Source organism: Myxocyprinus asiaticus, chromosome 44 (genome assembly GCF_019703515.2).
Source record: "Myxocyprinus asiaticus isolate MX2 ecotype Aquarium Trade chromosome 44, UBuf_Myxa_2, whole genome shotgun sequence".
Lineage (NCBI taxonomy): Eukaryota > Metazoa > Chordata > Actinopteri > Cypriniformes > Catostomidae > Myxocyprinus > Myxocyprinus asiaticus.
This window is the reverse complement of record NC_059387.1, coordinates 18,901,491-18,924,660: the sequence shown is the minus strand read 5'-3', so window position 1 is coordinate 18,924,660 and position 23,170 is coordinate 18,901,491. Positions and strand designations below refer to the sequence as shown.

At 37.2% G+C, this 23,170-nt stretch overlaps 2 protein-coding genes across 5 annotated transcripts; both read right to left on the bottom strand.

Moving 5' to 3' along the window:
• Positions 1 to 2,732: 2,732 nt before the first annotated feature.
• On the bottom strand, positions 2,733 to 9,834 carry LOC127434395 (sperm-associated antigen 6-like). 3 transcript variants are annotated; one of them, XM_051687101.1, is made up of 11 exons: positions 9,779 to 9,834; positions 9,422 to 9,517; positions 8,731 to 8,897; positions 7,917 to 8,100; positions 7,581 to 7,786; positions 7,323 to 7,496; positions 6,845 to 6,997; positions 5,466 to 5,657; positions 5,223 to 5,339; positions 4,960 to 5,105; positions 2,733 to 4,262 (listed from the first exon to the last, which is right to left on the bottom strand). In XM_051687101.1, exons 1-11 carry the CDS (start codon positions 9,807 to 9,809, stop codon positions 4,172 to 4,174), a joined length of 1,557 nt encoding a protein of 518 aa, XP_051543061.1. In that variant the 5' UTR covers positions 9,810 to 9,834; the 3' UTR covers positions 2,733 to 4,171. The 3 variants fall into 3 exon arrangements, with proteins under 3 accessions (XP_051543061.1, XP_051543062.1, XP_051543060.1); XM_051687102.1 differs by having other exon boundaries at positions 2,733 to 4,235; XM_051687100.1 differs by having other exon boundaries at positions 2,733 to 5,105.
• A 1,914-nt stretch (positions 9,835 to 11,748) lies between these two features.
• On the bottom strand, positions 11,749 to 22,740 carry LOC127434411 (polycomb complex protein BMI-1-A). Of its 2 annotated transcripts, XM_051687138.1 has the most exons (14): positions 22,551 to 22,740; positions 21,898 to 22,009; positions 21,721 to 21,784; positions 21,591 to 21,619; positions 20,997 to 21,051; positions 15,038 to 15,167; positions 14,833 to 14,929; positions 14,486 to 14,541; positions 14,340 to 14,390; positions 14,091 to 14,196; positions 13,827 to 13,869; positions 13,523 to 13,621; positions 13,230 to 13,310; positions 11,749 to 12,978 (listed from the first exon to the last, which is right to left on the bottom strand). In XM_051687138.1, the coding sequence occupies exons 1-14, from the start codon at positions 22,684 to 22,686 to the stop codon at positions 12,661 to 12,663; spliced, it is 1,377 nt and encodes a 458-aa protein (XP_051543098.1). In that variant the 5' UTR covers positions 22,687 to 22,740; the 3' UTR covers positions 11,749 to 12,660. The 2 variants fall into 2 exon arrangements, with proteins under 2 accessions (XP_051543098.1, XP_051543097.1); XM_051687137.1 differs by lacking the exons at positions 20,997 to 21,051; positions 21,591 to 21,619; positions 21,721 to 21,784; positions 21,898 to 22,009; positions 22,551 to 22,740 and adding an exon at positions 18,542 to 18,902 and having other exon boundaries at positions 15,038 to 15,170.
• Between the last annotated feature and the right edge of the window lie 430 nt (positions 22,741 to 23,170).

Below are 23,170 nucleotides of genomic sequence, written 5' to 3'. Positions count from 1 at the left end.
GAACTATACAACTGAAAAGCTGTAAATAGCATTAGTTAATTTGATATTATTAACAAATCGCAGGGTGTACCGAAACGCCCAAAACACCAAAACAAGTTCGTACAATATAAGTTAATATCCCAGATTTACCTAGACATGCCTGAGACCAAATATGAGAATCAACATTAAACATAATTCAGTCCGTCGGGTCAACAGCAACATCGTAACAATATCATCTTCTCTCGTCGTTAGTGCGAACTTTTTCTTTGCGTGCTACTGATGTCGCTGAGAACGGGTGAAAAAGAGGCGTGACAGTTGTTGACAGACAATTGCATTTACACGTTAGGGAGGCGACTGCATTCTTTTTTATTACAGTATTGCACTTTGTGGTTGCTCTTGCACTGTGTTTATTGCACTGCATCAGATATTCTGAAATTCTAACACAGGTAGTTCTAAACACATCCTGATCAGAACAAAATAAGGGAGAATTAGACATTTATATGCAAAAGTTAAAAGTGCAATAATTCTGTACAGCTCCATTAAATTGAATAATTTTAATAGAGTGAAAAAAGAAATCACGAGCATGTGGCAGCTGACCATTTCGGTCCAATTTTTAAGCAAATGCTTCTAAAAGCCCAAGAAGACAGGTGAAAGGTGTATCACTGTCCCTACACCTTCAGATTGCTAATCGGGTCCTTTAAGAGGTTCTGCAGAAGAACGGTGGTTCTAGAATTCACATAGGATTAATAACAGAGTACATGTTCAATACAGGAAACCAATCAAAATGAAAAACAAAAAACAAAAGCCCAAGTGCTGTTTTTGTCTCAGGAGCCTCTGCTGGCTTCAAAGGCTCGTCAGAGATGGACTGTGTCAAGATTAGTGAGATATAGACATTTATAAGGTGAGGCATGAACACATTGTTGGTGACCCACACCAAGATGACAAGTGCTGGCCCATCCAATGACAACATTCCCCTGAGAAAGCAGAACCAGACACTTCAAACATCAGCGTATTGTGTAGAGCTGGTGGTGTGTGTATGGGGGGCGGTATCCATTTTTAACAGTGATGAATGAGAGCTGAAGTGGACTATTGACGGCCAGGGTCATAGACGCCCAAGGGCGAAATGGAAAACAAGATGGGAAAACGGAACTGCAAATAGCTCTCATTGAGAAAATTCACAAGATGGAAAGAAGAATCCCACTCACTTCTTCGATAGCGCGACATGGAACTGGTGGAAAATGGAGAGTCATTTTTTGGGTTTGTTTTGAATCTGGTGGAGTGCCAGACAATGCGCGTCCACGATGTTGTATACGTGACCGCGACCTCCCGTGTCTGCTTAATTACCGGACTTTTGGACGTCAATTACTTGATTGATTTGTTTCGTTGTGTGTGTGTTTGTTTTTGAGGTAGCCAAGTAACAGCCACAATTCCACAATCCAAACTGAATATTTGCTTAACCCTTAAACCTCGGGACCTCATTCCACCCCATGTACCTCATCCATTTATTTTTTTTGGAGTTGTGCCCACACCTCATTAGTATCCCTTTCCCTTTTAAATAGTCTATAAAAAAAGTAAACATGGCAAAAAATATATCTATTTATAATATTATTTGATCAGATGATAATTATAATTTTATATATTCGTAATAGCTTATTCCAAAAGTGTACAGGGTCATTAGGGACCCAAGGTATAGGCTATGTAATAGTGTCACTGTTTTGCGCTTCCATAAATCATATTTTTATGATTATTTCAAATCTAAATAAGTTTACTATAACAGGATATCAATTTCTTTGTTTATTACAAGACAAATGAGTAGGCCCTACTATATGCATACAAATGACTACTATATCATGTTGATTTATAGTGCAATAATGGTGAATTATCAGTATCCTATGCGTGTATATAAAATACATGATATTTGTTACTCAAGGTGGCGCTGTTGCTTCAGTGATTGACTTGATTTACAATTGACACTGCTGTTGGATGAAGAAACAACATGGAAGTAAACTATAGCAAGTACAACACATGAACAGTATGATATGACTTTTGTCATTTGGGTGTGCTTCTGAATTTATGTAAGTTGTGCATCTATCTAGACTCAATAAGTGCCTGAGAAAATACTTATGTGTAACTTATGTGTATGATATGTGTAGCTCAATATGTGTTTGACAGCCAGTTGCATCTCATGAAATTTCAGTGTGAAAAGTAATGAAACCTGTTCTAGATTTGTTGCATCATCTCTTTGTTATATGATAAATAAAACATCAAAATATATCAGAATACATTCTTATATTATTTTCTAAATGTATAGAAAATGCTTTGAAAACGTAAAACTATCTGGGCATTGTAGGTCCATTTTTGATAGATATAGGTGCTGGGTAGACCCAAGTATGTCATAGCCAATGCTTGGTGAAATACCCAAGCATTTAAGGGTTAATGTGGCAACAGATTCTATAGATTATTTAGCAATAACTCCAGTTTTTACGTTTATTTTTGCCTTTCTGTTCGTAAATTATTGAAAAGTGGACACTGCTCTCTCATTTTACAGAAACAGCCCAAATATTCAGGATATTTTCACCAATTTGGCAACACATTTTTGCATGTTGCTCTGTATGATATGCAAATGACTATATATAAAAGAAGGTAAATAAATGCGTAAACAAAATAATATTGGGAAAGGACAACAATAACAATTACAATCACCCAAAAAAAAAAAAAAAAAAAAAAATTATGAAAGAGCTGGTGTTGAAGGATGTACATTTTTTATATTTATTTCAATTATATGGAAACAACAGTTAGTTGAAAAGATTTAACAGTTGCGTTATCAGGACGATTATACAGATCACATCTCTGAAACAATTTTCAACAGAATTCAGAAAGTCTTTTATTAACTTAATCGGATGTAAATATTCGCTGCGATCGTTTAGCTGCTCGTGAGGCCCAAGAGGGCCTAATCTAAGTTTAGAGATTTAGAGCTTATTTGCTGCAATTCTAATGATTTAGTGATCAACACAATAGGCCTATTTTAGAAAATAAATAAATAAATAAATAAATAAAAGTCTCGAAAACAAATGGAAGTTGAAACTGTCAGATGAGTCACTGAAACTGTGAATAAAACTTGCAGTGTGGTTAGAGTAGAATTCTCTTTTAAAAGCCTCACACGTATGGCTGAATTATTTCAAGTCTTCTTCCATTTTTTGTGCATGGTAATGTTGAAGGCGCGATGCCACAACTGATATACTTTTGTGCTTGCGGTCATGAAGGCGAGTCTGACATGATATAGCTAAGAGAAAATGACTGTGATAAACCAACCACCACCTTATAGAATACGAATATACTAATACCTATCATCAATTATGTTTTAAATGTTTTTGAAAACCGGCTTCCGATAAAATAGAAATGAAAGAAAACTTTTACAAATCATTCACAATTAAAAATTCTCGAAGTGATCCGGCCTTCTGGGTTGATAATCGAGGTTGTCATTTGGATAAAGCTGCGGGATTGAGACAATGCTTAACAAAACAGTGTCAATTGATAAAGAAATCTGATTGACACCAGATTGACACCAGAAGAGGAAACAATAAACAAAGAACGGGCTGCCATATGTTTAACAGCTGTTCTATGGTCTGAACATTCATGCAAACATCATCCAACAGGGGGCGATAAAGAGTGGATGCGTAATTAAAAATGAAATCAAACGTATCTCAAGTGGACAAGAACTTTGACCTTTTACAGAATGCCTGGTACTAAGTTTTACATTAATTGCCTTAATAGTCTGCGAAACTCAAATGTGTAGGCTACATTTTATATTAAAGCAATAGAAATACACAATGAAATACATAGCAAATTCATAATATATATATATATATATATAAGTCAATGTATGTTTTTATCACAGCTAAAAAACAGGAAACCGGATACACAAAGGTTATTTTATACAGCAAGAAAGTGTATTTAAGAGCAGGTCTTTCGAAAAATATGAAGGCTCAGCTGACTTAGGTCTGAGCTAAAACATAAGATATCAGAATTGACAATGATGCTTTACCACCACTGAACTGTACCAGACCCCTATACAAGCGTTTTTAATGGAGTAGATTTAGCTAAATCAGCTCTTGCAGATTGGATAATTGCTTTCACCAAAGTTCTCATTAAGCAAAGGGATATATTTCCGTAAAAGCAGTGTTGCACTGGATCAAATTGGCTGATAGTTTTCAATCCTTTCCAGCAAGGCCTCAGAGTAACCAGGGGAATAGTACCTGTTAAAAAAGAACCTCTCACTGGAACTGTTGAACAACAAAAAGTATAAACCATTGATTGAAAACCTAAATCTAAGTTTAAAGCATGTATCTTGTCTGTCTTTAAAGGAATATTCCGGGTCCAACACAAGTTGAGCTCAATTAACAGCATTTGTGACATAATGTTGATTTCCACACAAAAAAAGTCCCCCTTCACGGTTACAGTATGGCACTTACAATGGAAGTGAATAAGGTCAGTCCATAAACATTAAAATATATGCAGTTTCAAAAGGAAAGCCACAAAAAGTACATATTATGATTTTAGTGTGATAAAATCCCTGACTAACCTTGTCTGTGTAAAGTTATTTGCAATATTACAACTATGTTGTCATCTTGGTTTTGGGAATAACTTTACACAGATAAGATTAGTACATTTTATCACACTGAATGTTAACATGTATAATGTTAACGTCTTGCGCTATACTTTTGAAACTTTCGAAAAATTTGTATTTTAGCATTTACAGACTGGCCTCATTCACTTGCATTGTAAGTGCCTTACTGTAATTTTTTGTACAAATTTTTTTATGTATATATCAACAAGAGGCAAGTAAAAAATGTTTGTGGTAATCAACATTATGCAGTTGATTGAGCTTAACTTGTATTGAACCCTGAATATTCCTTTAATAATATTTTGGTATGGTGCTGTTTCTGTAAGTATTTGTAAGTTAAGTATATGTGCATGAACCTGACAATCTCCTCAGGGTAGCAGCTGTTGATTGCATTGATATATTCCTGAATTGCAGAACCAGGTTCTGCCTTGATTTCTTGTACTTTCTTCAGACCCCCACTGGTAACAAACAAGCGCCGTGCCTTACTATCATGAGGAAGAACCTTTAGTCAGGAAAGAGGGGGAGAAAACATAAAAAGCAGAGCCCCTTATTATGTTTTCATTGTGATTAATAAGTGCAGCACTCATTAAATGTGTTGATAAATTCAAGGCCCCACTACCTTACTGAACTGGCAGATGACATGTTTAAGAATGTTGCTGGGAGCTTCATAGAGAAGAGGCTCTAATGCTGGTAGATATGTGCACTTCTGAAGGATGCTCTTCAAGGCCTTTTTTGCCTGTTTTGAGTTTGTATACAAAGCAAAGATGAGACTACAGTTACAGTTATAAAAATGCACCAAAGATTCAGACTGAAAAACAGTAACTTTTTTGGTTGTCACTTTACACATAGTGAAGCTGCTCACCTTGACCTGCAGGTCTTCAGAGCTTTTAGTGTCCAAATAGAGATTGAGAAGTTTGGGGAACACGTTGACCACAGCAACAGCTCGTGCATGCTCAGGAGTATGTCGACCGATTTGTCCAAATGCCCAAGCTGTAGCTGCCTTGATGTGATCTTCTTGCTCTTCCTCTAGGCAGATAGCCAACTGTGGCACTCCCTACAGGAGTGGAGAATCAAGTATGAACAGTTGAGTAGGGTGGAGGAGATGACAGTGAAGGAAAGAAGATCTACTGTCAACAGAGCTCCGACTGACCTGAAGTAAAATTTTCTCCGAGAATATTTCAGCAAAAATGACATGCGTCCCGTACTAATGTTGTCTGTTTAAAAGAACCAGCGATGCCTGATTTGCGAATAAATCATTCTTTTGAGTTGGTTTTTTTCAGTGAATTGGCTAAACGGGCTTGCAAAACGGTCTGAATCGATTCGTGATTTATCCAATTAGTTCATTCAGACAGCTCTCTAATGGAATAATTTGGAGCAGTTTCTCACTCATTAAAACAGCATCGTGATATTTAAGGACAGAGAGAACAGTGCTGGATAAAGTTAATATATACCTACAATCAACTGAAACAAAAGACTGCCTTTTTGAGATACAGCTAGTTCAGTGTCATGTGAATAAGGGGCTGTTCAAGCCAAATGTGTTTTTGTGTCCGCTCATGCTTTTTTAATAATTTACCATATAAAAATTTGTAGATGTTTGTCTTTTGACAACTGTGTCACGTTTCACTGTGTTTTTAGCATCTCTCACAGAAGCGCAGCATTTTTAGATGCCATGTTAAAAAGTTAAAAATAACTTCTAATGTACATGTTTCGAGACACCTGCGTTCTGCTCTATTCGTTTTGGTGTCTTGCTTTTTTGTGCAAGAATGCATTTGTTGTGAACGGTTACTGGAAGAAATGCTTTAGCCCAGTGGTTCCCAACCTGTTCCTGAAGGCCCCTCCCATCTCCCTTTTCTGACACACCCAATTCAGGTCTTGGAGTCTCCACTAACGAGCTGATGAGTTGAATCAGTGTGTTTGATAAGGGATATATCAAAAATGTGTAGTGTTGCGAGGCCTCCAGGAACAGGGTTGGGAACCACTGCTAGCCAATAGTTACATGAATGTTACACATACTCTCGAGAAGGAAAAAAATGCTTCTCTTAAAGTCACCAGAACTGAATGTTTTAGTGTTTAAAAAAAAAAAAAAAATGCCCCCTGACCCCCCAAGCTATAAGTGTATATTAGTCCGATTTCTGTGCGTACCCTCCGATGAAATCCTGCAGGCACACATGACTGTCAATATTGTAAATTAAAACGATAAATATAGAGTCAGATTTCAGTTTTACATATGTGTGAACAAACTTTAGACACAATCACAGCCATAGCAAGGTTCTCGGAGTGTGCAGCCACGTAGCCCAGCATCATGATCCCCGGCAGGCGTACATTCCCCTTGGAGTCCCCGAGGTAGTCAACCACAGCTGCAACACCCCCCACATTCACTATTATCTGGGACAGCTGAGTAGGAAACACACAAGCAAAGACACATAGTAGTGTGACATAATGTCAAATAATTAGTCAGAGAGTTTAGGAAGGCAGACCAGAAAAGCAAATGAAAAAAAAAACTGAGTGATGCAATGACTATGTGGTTTCCAGTTGTCTGTTTCCTGTGCTGCACTGGTGATAAATAACAGACCCACATTCTCCATGGTTTACAGACTAGCTGCCGCACACCATGTTATTTAAACAGAGGGTGTCAAAGAGCTGACAAAGTGGAGATTCCAATGTTACGCCAGCATCTTGAAATCGTTTAGTGCGTATGTTGTGTATGTGGTAGGTATACCTCGGGGGTATGTTTTGTGATTTCCCGAATAAGAGTGGTGACATTCTTCCGAACATATTCATCTGGGTCCTTTAGGCAAGCCAGCGCGGCAGGGAATATCTCAGCCTCCACCACCATCTCTGCTACATCCACGGTGTGCTTGGCGATTTGGCTGAGAGCTGAAAAAACCTGCCTCTGTTAAGTGCAGAGTACAGGTTTGGGGGGTGTACAATTTATTTGTAGGGTCAAACTCGATTAAAATATCTGTGTGTCACCAACCTTCAATTTGGCATCCGGGTTTAGGATCACCTGTGCTAGGTGGGCAATAGCCCCGGTGTCCACCACTGTTTGAGCCAGCTCTGGGGAGTGCTTGGCTATGTCACTCAGAGCAGATGCAGCAACCCTCTTTAGGGCAATCTCAGGCTCCTGAATACATAACACGAGTAGAGGCACGACTCCTGCATCTACAACTGCTTGAGACAGCTCTGTACATCATGTGGGGAGAGGAAGAATAACACAAGGACAAAATGTTTTTTGATAAAAAAGTAATTATTTATTGGACAAATTGGAAAAAAGTACTTGAAAGAATGAGAAACTTTTTCGATGTGAACTTACTCCCATTATGTCTGGCAATGTTGCCCAGTGCCCATGCAGCAGCCTCTTTGACCCCAGGGTCAAACTCCTCCAGGGAGATAACAAGAGCATCCAGTGCACCACAATCCACTACAGCCTGGGCCAACTCAGGGGAGTGTTTAGCAACAGCCCGAAGAACAAATGCAGCAGCTTTCTTATAGAATCGCTATGTTTTTCATTTGCCAGATTTTAGAAGAGAAAAACAAGAACCAAAAGAAATGGAGCAAAAATCCCTTTAATGAACACTGAACCCTGTTACTACATTTAGTATAATTCAATTACAGAAAAAGACCTTTATTGGAAAGTGTTCAACATTTCTGATGAGGCCTCTCTGAACAATGTGTTTTAAGGCAAAGCCTTTGATAAGGAATAACTCTCTGGAATGGTATTTGTTCTGCTAGGTTAAATTAATTCAGGACAGTGCACAGACATGTTGCTAGGAGTCAAACAGTGATGCATAACATACTCATAACATAAGTCCTGCTTTTGTTTAAAATTAAATGTATGTATCCAAAAGTAGCCAACAGATTTCAATATCACACATTTGCCATCTAAATTATATTAATGTAGTCAAACAGACCTCATTAATAAAACTCTTTAATTTATATATATATATATATATATATATATATATATATATATATAAATAATAATTTTTAAAAAAAATAGCAAAGTTTGTTGAGCTAACTGTGTTAAAAGAAAGCTTTGAAAATGCAGTTGATGATAGTTCAACTCCTTAAGGAAAACCCACTTCATTTAAATGAAAGCTGGAAGGTTAAGCTGAAGAGACTCTTACGTTTTGCTCAGCCAGGGAGTACACAAGCTGAGGAAGAATGTCTCCCTTCACTACAGCCTCAGCCAGGTCATCGTTATAGTTGGCAAGCCTTCCGAGAGCCAGGGCTGCTGTCTGCTGAATAGTTGGGACTGCATCCAAAAGGAGAGGCCTCAAAAGGGACATTACACCTAAGCCAAAGCAAGTGAGCACATTAGTGCAGGGGAGAAAACGGGAGTGGAAAGACACTTGAAAGTAAATGAGAGGATGATTTACTTGATTCAGATCTTTCAAATCATATCATAGAATTCTGTTTGAAATATTCACCTTGCAAAACATAGGTGAATATATTTAGTGTGTAGTCTAAGGGGGTTTATAATACTAGGCTATACTTATCCTCTTTAAAGTAGGTTTGGACAAAAATATAATTGTGAAGAAAAAATCTTTGTGACTATTATTATTATTATATAGTACTTTGGCAGTCCATATTATACAATCACCTTAAATCTGTACCTTAAATTACTATGGACTGTTACATAATTATACATGCACTGGAATCCAGTGCTTATGTTATTACATTATCTACAACAAATGGATAGTAGCTTTCCTATTCTGTAGAAAAACATTCTAAAAGTGTTGCTATTATACACTGAAACACCATACTTCACCAGGAAGTACCACTATTTGATTTTCCTCTCAAATTAGATATACTTACCAGCATTTTGAAGTGTTTCAATATTTTGTGGTCTTGTTGCAAGCTCTGCTACCATTTGAACAAATTGCGTTCTTGCTTTTTGATATGTCTCAAACACTGCAAAGAAATAATATTCGCATTTATACAGATTTAGGGTTGTCTGGTAGGGCATCCTACTAAAGCCTACGAATAATAGCCCAAGTTAAAACATGGCCCAGGATATAGCTACTTTGCACAACTTAAACGAATCTACCAGTTATATCTTACAAACTAGTCAACTGACTGCAACAGTAACTACTAGTGCGAATTTGTAATTACATGTTACTAACGTTTTTATTAATGTCATATAACATCCCAATATGGAACTGACTTTCTCACCCTGCAAAACCTGCCGCTGACTCATAGTCATCAGTATCCCCAATCGGAACAAAAAAGACAAAAAGTGTACAGTTTAAACTCCCATTAGGAAACAGCATTTGTTGTGGCTTGAGTTTAGAGGAGGCGTGCAACGGTTGTCTTGGCAACAAACCGGAAGAGATAGGCACCGTGTTCAGTGAGCTTGCTGTCATTGTTTCTCCTGAAACGATCATTTCTGTTCAACGGGGTGTCAGTGCCGCTCCTCGTTCATATTCAGACGGATCATCACAGGCTGAATATTCCCATATCCCATAAAAGTGAAGCAACAACGGTCGATTGAACATAGCATTTTGTGTAAAAGCAGCTGCGAGGGCGAACAGCTGTCCCTTCAGTGGTTTCTAGATAGTTACAGCAGAGACAAATGCAGTAAGAGAAATAGTGGGATTTAGTATTTAATATTCTTAACATGTGCAGATCATCATTAAAGAAGGTTGAGAACAGTAAAGAAACGAGGACTAGTGTGTAGCATAATATTTTTTATAACCTTATCTACTAGCCTATTTTTTAAAATTATTTTCCGACTTTAATTATTCGAAATTTTAGATGGTTCCAAGTTAGTTATCAATGCGTAATGTCTAGGATGCCTTGCTGTTCACGCATTCTCTGTCCTCTTTGACGATACTACAATTAAACCTCTAGAAATACCCTGCACCTTTTGGCACTGAAAACGTTTTCGTGTATTGTAAGAGTTTACTCTATTCACTCTTAACTAATAATTGCAGTCGTCATCACTGGTAGGCTAGCTATTTTTCTTAAGATCTGTTTACCCTAACTTTCAAATAACAAATTATACAGTTTTGTTAGGCCGAAGTGAATATTGTCTTTCGGTTGCAGGGAGCCAAATGAAGACAGACTCTAGCTATATGTCCAACCATATTGAACAAAGAATTATTTAGACTATGTCCCCAATGACAAAACCTGTGCCGACTGAGGTTTATTAAATAAGCCCGTTTTGGCTAGATTCATTTAAAATTTAGATGACAAATGTGTGATATTTAAAGGTTCTAGTCTTTTAAGACCAAATCGACAGGATTCAATTAATGAGACTGACAATTAAACTATACACCTATGTCCATAACAGGATTGTTACATAGTTACAATGAATTGCTGTCATTACCTCAGTGTAACCGTTTATGGAGCCTACGCAATCAATGCCGCCAAAGGCAACATTTTACGGAGTCAAATGAAGGGACTGCTAATTTGTGCTTTTCTCATTCACAGATATTCATGTAGAACTGTTCCCGTTCCAAAAGCCCAACGAGGTATTTTGCACAAACTATATAGGCCTTTTTTTCCATTAGCCTACAGATATTCGCCCTCTATATAGGCCTACCAATGTTGCCCACTTGCCCATCATCGTTTTAGCGGACTCATACAAAGTATTCACAACTCCAGTGACAGGACAGGTCACTTTCAGAATATAGAGAATGAAAATGATGGTAAATAAAGATGATAAACAAGTCACAATTCGTATATTTGTAGCAGCTGCGTCAAAATGTCTTCCAACAACCTGACGATATCCGGTGAGAGGTCAAAAGAACTTTGCCACAGGTTAACCGGATAGTTAACGTCTTAAAGTTAAGGGATAGGCTATCTCTGTTTCTCGTGGTGTTGTCTTAAAAAACGGCCGTGTTCTGTGCTGCCATGTACCTCTGAATAAAAACTCCATCATCATATATATGCGAGTGTATAAAGATTTCTTTATTGCCTATTAGGCCTACTGAAAAGAAAAATCGCCCCACTAAACTCTTTGCACAGCAACGTAGTATGTAAACTTTAAGTTAAACATATGAGCCAAAAGAATAACATTATTAATATATAAAAGAAAAAAGAAAAAAGAAAGAAAAAGAATTATAGCAATTCAGGAAATGTTTCTGTCTAGATGTTTCAAATACCCCTTTTCTGGTTTGAGGCAGTTTAAAACGCAAAAGGTGATTTGAAAGTGTAAAATGTTTTATTTAGATGTTTTATACTGTGCAACTGTCACAATATAATAGCTGTCAATAAGTCTACAATCGACCAAAATGACAAATGAACACTGAAGACATCAAACTGTTGTCCAGAATGAGAAATGAGAAATTGAGTGTATTAACAATAGCTGTTTGACGTCTTTGGACAAATTTGTGTATGCAATCTTAAGGGTATTTGCATGCTGTGCAGGCCTGAAGCATGACCTCGAGACCCACCCGAACTGACACAGTGGAGCAAATAGTAAATTAACTGCACAAAATAAAGTTCATTTTCCAAGAACTTCAAATAATACAGATCATTACCCTACACTGGCTAGAGCTTAACATTAGTTTTTTTCTTCCTTTGAACACACAGGCCTAATATACTTTTTGTCCTTTAAATTTGAACTATATATTTTTTTTTTCATTGAGACATTCTCAAAAGCCAGCTGAATATAACAGGAATGTTTAGTAACTACCCCAGAAATCCAAACTAAAATCAAAGTATCATTTTTTGATCATGAATTTAAAGAACATTATAATACACACGTAAAATACAAGCAACACATAATGTCTGAATGTGTTTCCAAAAGTAAAAATATATATAAAAAGGTATAATTCAGTCATTTCTGCAAACCGTATTGTGGCTGTTCGCAAATGCCTCAACCTTCTAAAATGCTCTGTGTTCCACTTTGCAATCAATCATGTCGTTCTCACACAAAGTAGAAATTCCAGCAATACATCAAATGAAATGAGTCACTTCCACTACATTAAAGTTACATGTTTAATATAGTGATGATAATAATGACAAAAAGAAGGGGCTCTAAATGACACTACATTGGCATGTAAATAGCTGGAATATATCTGGCGTTGGCTTTAACGTGTAGTCCCTTTTCATCCAGATGATGTGGAAGATCCATTCAGCGTTGTCTTTCGCACTTTGTTGCCAAAGCTGAACTGTCGATTTGGACTTGTCATTGTGGTGCCATTAATAGGATTGGAAATGTGGGTGAAATGAGGTTGTGAAGGCTGAACCGGTGTGCTTGGACTCGGTAGTGGTGAGGAGGTGGATGGAACTCCAGCTGGACTGCCGGCCTTATCGCTGGCTGAGTCGCTTTCAGAGCGGTTTGTGTTCAAGCCCTCCTGCGGGTGAGTAATCTTCATCTTTTTACAGCTGGGCCGCACGCGATATTTTAGAGGCAGTGGTCCATTCTATGTATTGTGAGAGAATGACAGAGGGCACCTAAACAAAATTCTCAATCCAAAAATTAACTAATAATCAAACATCAGCCCTTATCAAAATGATGATTTGAAATTCCAAAGCAAGTCAGAAAGGTGCAGTCTACCTGCTTGGATAACACATTTCTTTAGCATTAATGTTTTAGATTAATTTTTTAAAGTGACATTTAATACTGCATTTAACAACATAAAACTTCAAGAAGTGACATCATTTGAGGACTTACTCTTCTCCATGTGTAGATGTAGGCAATATCCATTAATGTGTAATAATCCTTCAAAGGCTCATCCTCATACATAACTTCAATCTATTAGAACAATTAACAAAAATGTTAAAACAAGCACCCAATTAATGTCATGCTGTTTTGCAAGATCAGTATAAAAATAAATAAATCATGTTCCTGGGGGGAAAAATATACATTTGATGAAACATATCTGATATATTACTGTAATGGCTGAAACAACTACTGGTTTAAAAAAAGAAAACGCGGCATCTGCATTTAAACTACATACAAATTACCTGGAAAGTAGGAGGTATATCCATTTTGCTTCTTAGAAATTTCCTCAAATGCATTACAGTCATGGCAGCAGGGCACTGCAAGTATCTTTTATTATTAACCTGTGCGGACAAAATTTTTTGTTTTTTAAAGAGCACAGCAAAGACGTACACAGTTAGCAATAATGCAACTTAAATGATGGAACTGGGCTGCACAATGATTTGTACAAAAATACATTATTTAGATTTTCAAATTATTTCCCTTTATCAAAAAGAAAAAAATACTCTGAGCAACAGTAAACAAATCAAAATTTAAGATCTCAATTACCTCTTCTTTTTGCCTCTCATCTGTGCTGCCTTGCAGATGGGCCCTGAACAATAAGTTTGTAAAATAAGCATAACTACATCCATAACATTTTGTTTTTAAATACAATATCTGTATCATTTATTTTACACTACACATAGCAGAATATGCCACTTCAAATGTAAATTTGTTCCAGAAGAGTTTTGCTATAAGAGGAGGCAAAAGTTCAACTGCACATAAGAATACACTGATAACAGCAATCACTTAAACAGATATGCAAACACATACCTGTGATCAAAAAACTCAATTGACAGACTGATAATCTCATCATCTGTGATAATTCTCTTGTCTTCATCAGCGACTTCCCCTCGATCTTCATTGGATCCATTTGCAACTTTGAAAAACAAAACAAAAACAATCACACAAAATGATGAATTTGGCCTTAATTTAAACATATCAGACCAAGCTGTTGTGCAACAGTTTGTTCAAACAATTATCTTAACAATTCAACAAATATTGTTCACAAAAAACACTTACCATCAACTGATGGGTGTTCAGCATAAAAATCTCTCCTACGCTTCATCTCATCTGCACAGAAAAAGATATTTCCATATCAGGGCATACTTCAATTTGCATAATTACTAACAAAATGATATGCATTTCTGTTTCAGTGATTGACATACTTTTGAAAAGGCCAGGGACCAACTTGTATACAATGTCTTGTAGAGTTTTGTCAGACCTGGGGTGGAAGAAGCACATTTTTGGATGACTGTCAGGTAAACAATTTTTGCAATAACTATGCAATTTTGACTATCCTGTTGCAATCAACTTTTTTTTTTTTCCACCTTAATTACATATAAAATTGCATGCAAAATGAGAAAAAAATTTTTTTCAAAATACTTTCACAAAAGATAATCTGGAAAGAAGAAGCAAAATGGCAGATGTATGCTTGAGAATCACTGTCAATTATTACAGTATAGCATAGCTTTTTGTAACAAGTGAAAAAAAAAAAAGGATTTTAAAAGGTTACCGAATATTGAGAAGTGGCTTTGTTTTGTGGACCTGCACATCACATATGGGACAGTATTTACTGGTTTCCAGGTAGCGGACAATACACATTTTACAAACTGAGGATCAGAGAAATATCACAAAATAAATCACATTACCTTGATGTTACATGACATTCAAATTTTAGCCATAATAACAAAGTGTGCAGCCAACCTTAGTATACTCACATGAGTGCAAGCATTCTATGATTGTGGTTGCATCTATGAAATATCCACCACATAAGACACACATCAAGTGAGGATTGAGCTCTGTAATCTTGATCCTTGTTGTACGATGCATCGTCATGGGATAGAAAAGACCCTGCAGGAGTATCAACAAAATGTGAACAAGTGTACTTGCAACTAAAAGCAACTACCAGAAGGAAACAATAATAACTTTTTGGCTCAACATGAGCCCTCAACAAGTGAAGAATCTGATGGGCTCTATATGTTTTGTTATTATGGGGGTGTTGCGTATATGCGAATGATAACAGCTTCGTCCAATTTAATTAAAAGACAACGACAACAGAATTTTAGGAGACCTCTTGAACGCAGGGCTTAGGTGTTGTGCGATCGCACAACTGCTTTATTAAGCGATCATTTAAAAGGGCAAGGCATTAGATTCGCCAGCAAGGCACAACATTGCATAATGCAATCGAATGCATAATTCAGTTATAAGGAGAGTCTAAGTACCTAGACTGGCTTTACGTGACTAACACGTTTCACGGTTTCTATAGCAACTCAAGCTGCATAACATGGCAACGAGCCAATCACTGAAAATGAAGACTCCACGTATTATTAATGCAGTGAACACATTCTGATTTAAAACATTCTTTCAGAAGTACAGACGGCGGAAGGAACAGCCATGTCGGTGATGCTGATGTTTGCTTTGCTCTAACGGTCTTTCCCTCCTGGGCCGGTAATGTTGCAATAGTCCATTGCCCATGAACGCTCCTAGCACTGGCTATCATCATGCGTTTCTATAAATAGGCTAACGTTTATTTTGTTCTCAAATTTCCATTTTCCAACAACCTATTATGTCGGGACATTCACGGAGAGCCGAAGGCAAGTGCTATGAAGTGCTAATAGACCTCACAATTGCGAAAACGACTAGGCCGAGTGTAAGCCCAAAAACTAAATACATAAATAAATTAATTAATTAAAAAAAAATTTAAGGGCTCGCCCACAGTACACAAATAGTGCTTGCAGAAACGTACCAAAAGTATGTTACTATTCGTACTTAAGTATGAAATTGGTTTTTAAAATGTTGTTTTGCTGTCTCAGATAACCACGCTTTAAGGGTGCTACCATATAGGCATTGTAGTTAGAAATGAAGCCGGTTTTTAAGAACGGGTGAGAAAATGTAAGAGCCTGGCACCTTGTTCTGGTTACTGCACGCGATCCACTGCGAGTATCGAATGATGTGCGCACAACAGATCCATCCACGAACAGCCAAGTCAACATCAGTCTCGGAGGGGAAAAAAACGCCAGCTTGTGCTCTCCCTTCACAGCTAAAAATAGGTGATAAGACGTGCATGCGTCTATATGACTACGATTTCTGAGCACTACACAGTAATTAGGGAGAATACAGGTAAAGTGGGACACTTTCTGAAAATATGTGCATTGGCGTTGTTTCTAAAATATCATTCAAATGTCTACATCAATGTCATCCCATACAAGTTTTGGATTTACTTAAAGCTCATTTTTAGTTATTGAAGAACATACACATAATGACGATCAAGCTTTAGTGTCCCACTTTACCTGTATTTACCCCAATTAGTAGCCTAATGGTGTCAACCAGTCAAAAGGAAACCAGAGTCATGACGTATCACTTTGCCTACGATGAACATGTTGTCTAACAGTGTATGAATGAAGAGCATAACATTGACAAAATGTGATCCATCACTGTTTGTTCCTACACTCTCAGAAAAAAAAAGGTTCCAAACTGTACCTTTCTGTCGCTGGGGTGGTACCTCAATAAGGGGACATTTTTGTACCTCTAATTGGACTTTTCATCTCGTTTTGAGTACATAATTGTACCGGAACAATTGTGTATCTTTAAGGCACAGTTTTGTTTCCAGAGGAACACAATATACAAATGTACCTTAAAGATACACAATAGTACTTTCAAGGTACACAATAGTTCCTTATAGGTACAATTACAGTATGTACCCAACCAGTTAAAAACTAACTAAATGAACAAAACAGTTCCCTATAGAGTACCACCCCAGCTACAAAAAAGGTACAGTTTGGAACTCTTTTTTTTTTCTGAGATTGTACCATTGCAAACTGCGTTTCTTTTCAGTTATAAAACCAAATCACGTTTTGAACTCTACATTCTGGTTAGGCTATATAAATGAGCAAGCTACACATATATAAAATACATTTGTAAAAAAGGGGAAAGAGCCACTGTACAGGAACTGAACAATTAATAAGCAATAACAAAGCCACGTGAGCAAGTACAGCATTTGCAATATGGTCTGCCTGACCTTCTTTTTCATACTGAATAGTTCTATTCAATCAGGTAACATATTGAAATTCCATCAGGCTAAACAGATCTCTGCAATGATGACAGAGTCAAAATTATCACCATTCCATAACAAGTCACTTAAGTCACATTTTTCACTCTGACATACACCTTCAATACAAGTCGGGGAAATTACACCAAAAGAGGCAAAATTACTACTCACCAGACCCAAATGGAAAGACTGCAATTTCTAAATCAAGACACTGAGGCGTGAGCCAATCATTTTACTTATGAAACAATTAAGAAAACAACCCCCATAATAAGTCGAATATTAAAAGATATTTCTACTTGTCATGTAACAACACAAGGAACAACCAGGTGTTCGCATGTGACATCTAAATACGTGATAACTAATCCTTGAGCTTAAAATATATTTTTAACTCAACGGTAGAGAACATTTAGCAATGAGGCTGTTTGTCAAAGTCCAACAAAATGCCATAAGGATCATTCAAACCTTATGCAAGTTTTTTTTTTTTTTTTTTTTTTTTCTCTAGACTCTATGAGCATTTCTTTAGGTCAGTCTGATAGAAGACAGAAATCACTCAAAATACATTTTAAATATGTACCCGAGTTTATACATTTCTGTTGTTTTATCAAGCGCACATCGTCCGTATTGAATGTCTGCTGCATGCACTGAAAGCATTGCCGTGCCTCCGACAGGAAGACAATGCTACCATGTAAATTTAAGTTAAGAAAACACACAAATAGGTACCATTTTGTTCAACAATGACTTCAACGGATCGTAAACATCGTACGGAACGCATATCTATAAAATTAGATAACTGCTCAACAGTTAAACGACTAGAAAATCCTTTTGAAAGCAGCCTCACATGAACAGTCGTCCCGTCTCGTCTGCGATTTTGCGTGCACATCAGGATTCATCAATAACTAACCCGTTTTATTAAACCAGTATCAACAAGCAAACATGCTGATGTCAATAATCGAATATCCTACAACTAAACAAGAAGCATTCGTGCAGCTCTACGAAATAGTCTTAGAAAAAATAACTAAAATCTGCAAGCACGCGGGGAGACGGAGACAATGTTACGTGCGCGAGCCTGTCAGCTCCCGCATCCACCCGAACACGTCTCCGTTTTAAGCTCACAAAAACACGGACACGTTCACAGCGCTGGGTTTGAAATTAGACGATATCGAAGAACACATACCTTACAGCGCTGGAGTGAATAGGCGAGCCTGGAGGTGGTCAGACAATGAAAGTTGGAAGTGGATCAGTAGAAAATGAATACGTGCCAAGCGGCCATCTTGAAAAGGGCTGCAGACGCTGTCAATTGCAATAAGAGAACGGCGGAGAAGGGCGCATTTCAATAATAAAAAAGAAAAACGTCCGATTCTCGGTGTGCGTGCTGTGCTCGGTTGCAGATATGTGGGAGATGTTGTATTTGGACCTCCCGTTAGTGAAACGAACAGGCTGATGTGCGTTTTCTCTCGGCTAGCTCCTTCAGTCGTGTCTTTGAAAAATGCTGCGCTGATGGTTCAGTGGAAACTGACACCGTCCCCAAAATGGCTTGTAGTTCGACCGCCCCGTGCATCACGTGATCTAATTCCTTAAGGGTGGCCTGGGAATATGTGTCGGTGTATTCAGATCTGCTCACGTTCTACAAATAACAAAGAATTACGTTTCAAAGTCTGTTTGACCGTGGTCCAGTTCCTACTGTTTACAGTAAGTCAGCTTTGAACCGTGTGAATCTTCTATAGACACGAGGTATAAGCTATTAACCTAAATATCACGTAGATGTTAAAGAAAAAATTAATGTGTCAACCAATTACATGCTCAGACATGGAATGCCAGATACGCTTCTGAATTTATTCATACTGGGTGGTGGATGGTGAGTGTAATGCCGATAGGCAGCACAAAATAATAGTCTGCGCACGATCCTCTCATGGGTGTCCCCTTCTAATATGCAGTGCCGTTTCTTTCTATAGCTAACATACGACTCAATAATAATAGGCTACCATATGCAGCATCGTTCCTCATTAAAAGAATGAACTTGTATTATTAAAACTGTCCTGAGCCAAACGTTTTATTAACCTTTGAAAAACAGTCTGTACACAATGTGTTGTTTGAATCGAGTAACAAGGTCAGTGGTCAGACATTAGCTGACTGATGCTGGTAAGTACAAATTGATTTCTTAGTAAGCACAAAACAATGCATTTGCAACAAAGACAGCTCTGAAACGTCATCATTATACAAAAGGCAGGTTGGTTTTTTATCAAAAGAAGATTTTTTTATTGTGAATCTTAAGTGGGAAAAGTGACAGCACATAAGTCAACATGCAAAAATAACAAAACAAAGAAAATTGGTGGGCACTGTTTCCGGTGGACTGAAGTAGTAATGGCACGTTTTCCTCGTTAGAGCCTCAGATGCAGGAATCAAGATTGAGTTGCCCTCTCGAGACATTTTGCTGCGTCCTTCATCTTCCCAACCAAATCCTGAATACAGTTCAAACAATCCAGTATATCCATAATCAAAGACATGTTCCCAACTTTTCCCAGTGTATTTAACGATTTCAAATTTAAGTCCGGGCTAAACATAAATGTGTTCTGCAACACAGTTTAAAAAGTAATATCCAAATTATGCTACTGTCCTTTAAAGGTGCCAAAAATACTGTTCAACCTAACAAGGCTAACGATAAACCTACAAAATTCCCTGAAAAATACAGTTAATGCGTTTAAAGGGAGTGGATTTATACTCTCAAACGAAAAAAATAGACAAGTTCTGACCCTTAAACACGTCACTGACAATTAATGAAAACGAAATGACTGCAAAGTGGTCACAAATGAAAATTTCATGGGTTGGTGGTATGACTGACCTTAATTTCTTTTCTCTCTCTTTCTTTCTTGACAATTTTTTGGCAATGATTCCAACCCATTTAATAACCTAATCGCGAAACTATGTCTGAAATTAGCGTGGGTCCCTTTAAAATGAATGACTGCTATGATGCAGGTTTATTTATTTCATTATTATAAAAAAATAAATACAATAAAAAATACAATAAAAAATAGTATGCTAAACTTAAGATCTTTTTTTTTTAAGGGATGTGACGATGATTAAGTGCACGTGAATTTTATGACTTCAGCTTTCGGACAAATTCACCTTTGTGTCACCCCTACGACAAACACAGGCATCTGTGTAATGACTAAGATAATAAAATAGCTGAGTACGCTTTTCCAGAGACAGAAACCCAACAATATAGAACAAGTAGAAAGGTAGGTTAGCTTTATTAATTAAGTGTAAAAGGATTTTTTTACATTGTAAGAATTTAACGTTTAGTATAGCGTATCCAAATTTTGCTTTCACAATTTTTGTATAGATCGGGATTTGTTTCGATACTTTTGTAAAATTAGGAAGGCTTAAGAAATGGTACACTGTAGCCCGATAAAGTAGCTTCTAAGCAAGATTCAAATGCTCTCATCATACTGTTTATGAGATGATACAAAAACATGCAAAACCTTTCCAAAATGTTCAAAGGAATAATGCCGAGGTAAATCATGTCCTGCATCTTTTTGTTAATCTTTTAACATCCATTTTATAATTCATCACTTAACTGTGGATGAAGCAAAGTAAAGATCGTGCAATCATCACGTCCTTTAAAATAAATACCTGAAGTTGCTCCATGGTGCAGCTAAAATTAATTTCTGAAGAAGCGTCATTCCTCTGCAAAAGTAAACAGGGTTTAGTCAAAGCGAAAAATTACGAGAACTACAATTACTGAGCAAATCCACTGGAAGCATGGCATACCTCAGTGTTCAAGGAAATCAGGTAAGATGGTTGACTGACTTTATGTACATGACTATTCTGGCGAGAGAAACAATAGTTATGAGACCACTGAAACCATATTAATAAAGCATTAGTAACGCTGACTAACATTTAAGGAACAAGACACAATTGAGTACCTTCATACAATACTCAAGGCGCCATGAAGCATCAGTTGTATGAGGAGAACATGTGTCAATGCTGAGGGACAACAAAGATAATTTAAACATTTATTAAATTAACACCACCTGTTTCATTGATCCATTAATATAATATGAATAAAAGATGTACTAGCAAGACATAATGCCTGCTCTTGAATGCAAATTATACACATTTATGTGATAAACATAAATTAGTATAGTAGGCCTATAATTGGTAACCGATGCGATTTTTTTTTTCTTCATTAAATTGATATACATAATAAAATGCCTCACCTTGACAACAAAGACTGCAGATTTATTTTGTTTTTCTAGAGAGAGAGAGAGAGAGAGAGAGAGAGAGAGAGAGAGAAACTGAAACTAAACTTTAATGGCACTCATATGTTAATGAGCACTGAGCATAACACATTACCTGGTATGAGATATAAAATGTGTCCACTCTTTCACTAGGGAACCTGACGTCCTCAAGACACGAGCTACAAGAACAAACGAGATTTTAAGCATGTATAACCAAAGTGCTGAACAGTAATAGATTTGGAATTAAGGTCAAGAACTATCTTCTGGATAAGATCATCTTTGACCATGTTACCTAATTATTGATTTATCTGCATTTTGTTTAACTCCTTCCAGAATGAAGGTCGTCGCAGCGGTATGACAGTGTTTCAGGACAGTCTGGTCGATGTGCTTCAATTCTGGGTGACCTGCGATAGATGAATATGTATTTGTGTGCGTGTGTGGGGGAGAGAGAGAGAGAGAGAGAGAGAGAGAGAGAGAGAGAGAGAGAGAGAGAGAGAGAGAGAGAGAGAGAGAGAGAGGATGCTTAGCGGACTAACTAGCAGGTGAGCTTCCTAAAGAGCGAGCTTCTTTGCTTATCAATAAAGATGAATAACAAACAATAACTGGAATACTTTAATCAAGTTAATACTCATTGTTCATTATAATTCATTCAGTTCTTAGAGAAAAGGCTGCAGTGTTTGTCTATGTTATCGCATCATAGCTTAGCCAAAATGGCTAAGCAGAAGGTCCACTGACGTGCACTAATGTGTTCGTCATTAGGCACGTCACTAAACAAAGATGCCAGTATCAGTCAGCCCATGCATAATTTTAAGGCTAGGCGACATAATCTGCCTAATTTTAGATGAAAATTGCAACAACGGACAGCAGGCAGCCTGTGCGACTTCTTTCTTGTATATGGACAACCGGAAGTAATGCAGCACAAAGAAAAATCATCAACCTTCTTACCTAGAACTGTCTCGCTTCCAGAGGAGACGAGACTGTCGAATGAGACCTCGGTGAATATCGTAAATGATTTCAGGTCGAATAGATCTGGATTGGCCAGGGGTTGAAGCCCTTTCATCACAGTCTCCGACAACTCCATTTTGAGCAGACGCTTGTAGTCAGTCACATGAGCGCGTCAGCTGATCTCAGAGCTTGAATGGTCGCAAACAGGGAGTCTGTGTACAGCTGAGCTGAGCTGAACACCGATATGTTAACTTAACAACTCAGTGTTACCACTTATGCATAACCTGTTACTACGTTTTCAAATGAAAAATTTAACAATGTAACTGAGGTAGGATCATCCCAATAGGCTTGTATACCGACGCCCAAGTCACTTCACATAGTCTACCACGGATAGGCCTACTTTTATTATTATTATTATTATTATTATTATTATTATTATTATTATTTTACTGATATGTGGGCTTTATCTTATTTTCTGCTAAACGACTTTATAGTTCATTTACCTTAGTTTGTAGTCGAAATCACATTGCTGTCAAGTCGCTGCACATAAACGGCTCTTTTATTACTAATATGTTACACCTATTTGTTTTTAATTATCAAGGTAAATATTATATATAAAA

Bases quoted from the DNA above. Each gene is read 5' to 3' on its own strand.
- LOC127434411 (XM_051687138.1), bottom strand. From the start codon at position 22,686: ATGGAGTTGTCGGAGACTGTGATGAAAGGGCTTCAACCCCTGGCCAAT. The intron at 22,010-22,550 runs GTAAGAAGGTTG...CATCTATCGCAG, and splicing joins TGGAAGCGAGACAGTTCTAG to GTCACCCAGAATTGAAGCAC. The intron at 13,311-13,522 runs GTAATTTGTATG...TTGTTCTAATAG, and splicing joins ATATACCTCCTACTTTCCAG to ATTGAAGTTATGTATGAGGA.
- LOC127434395 (XM_051687100.1), bottom strand. From the start codon at position 9,809: ATGACTATGAGTCAGCGGCAGGTTTTGCAGG. The intron at 8,101-8,730 runs GTAAGAGTCTCT...TGAAAAACATAG, and splicing joins ACTCCCTGGCTGAGCAAAAC to CGATTCTATAAGAAAGCTGC. The intron at 5,106-5,222 runs GTAGTGGGGCCT...TCCTGACTAAAG, and splicing joins TCATCTGCCAGTTCAGTAAG to GTTCTTCCTCATGATAGTAA.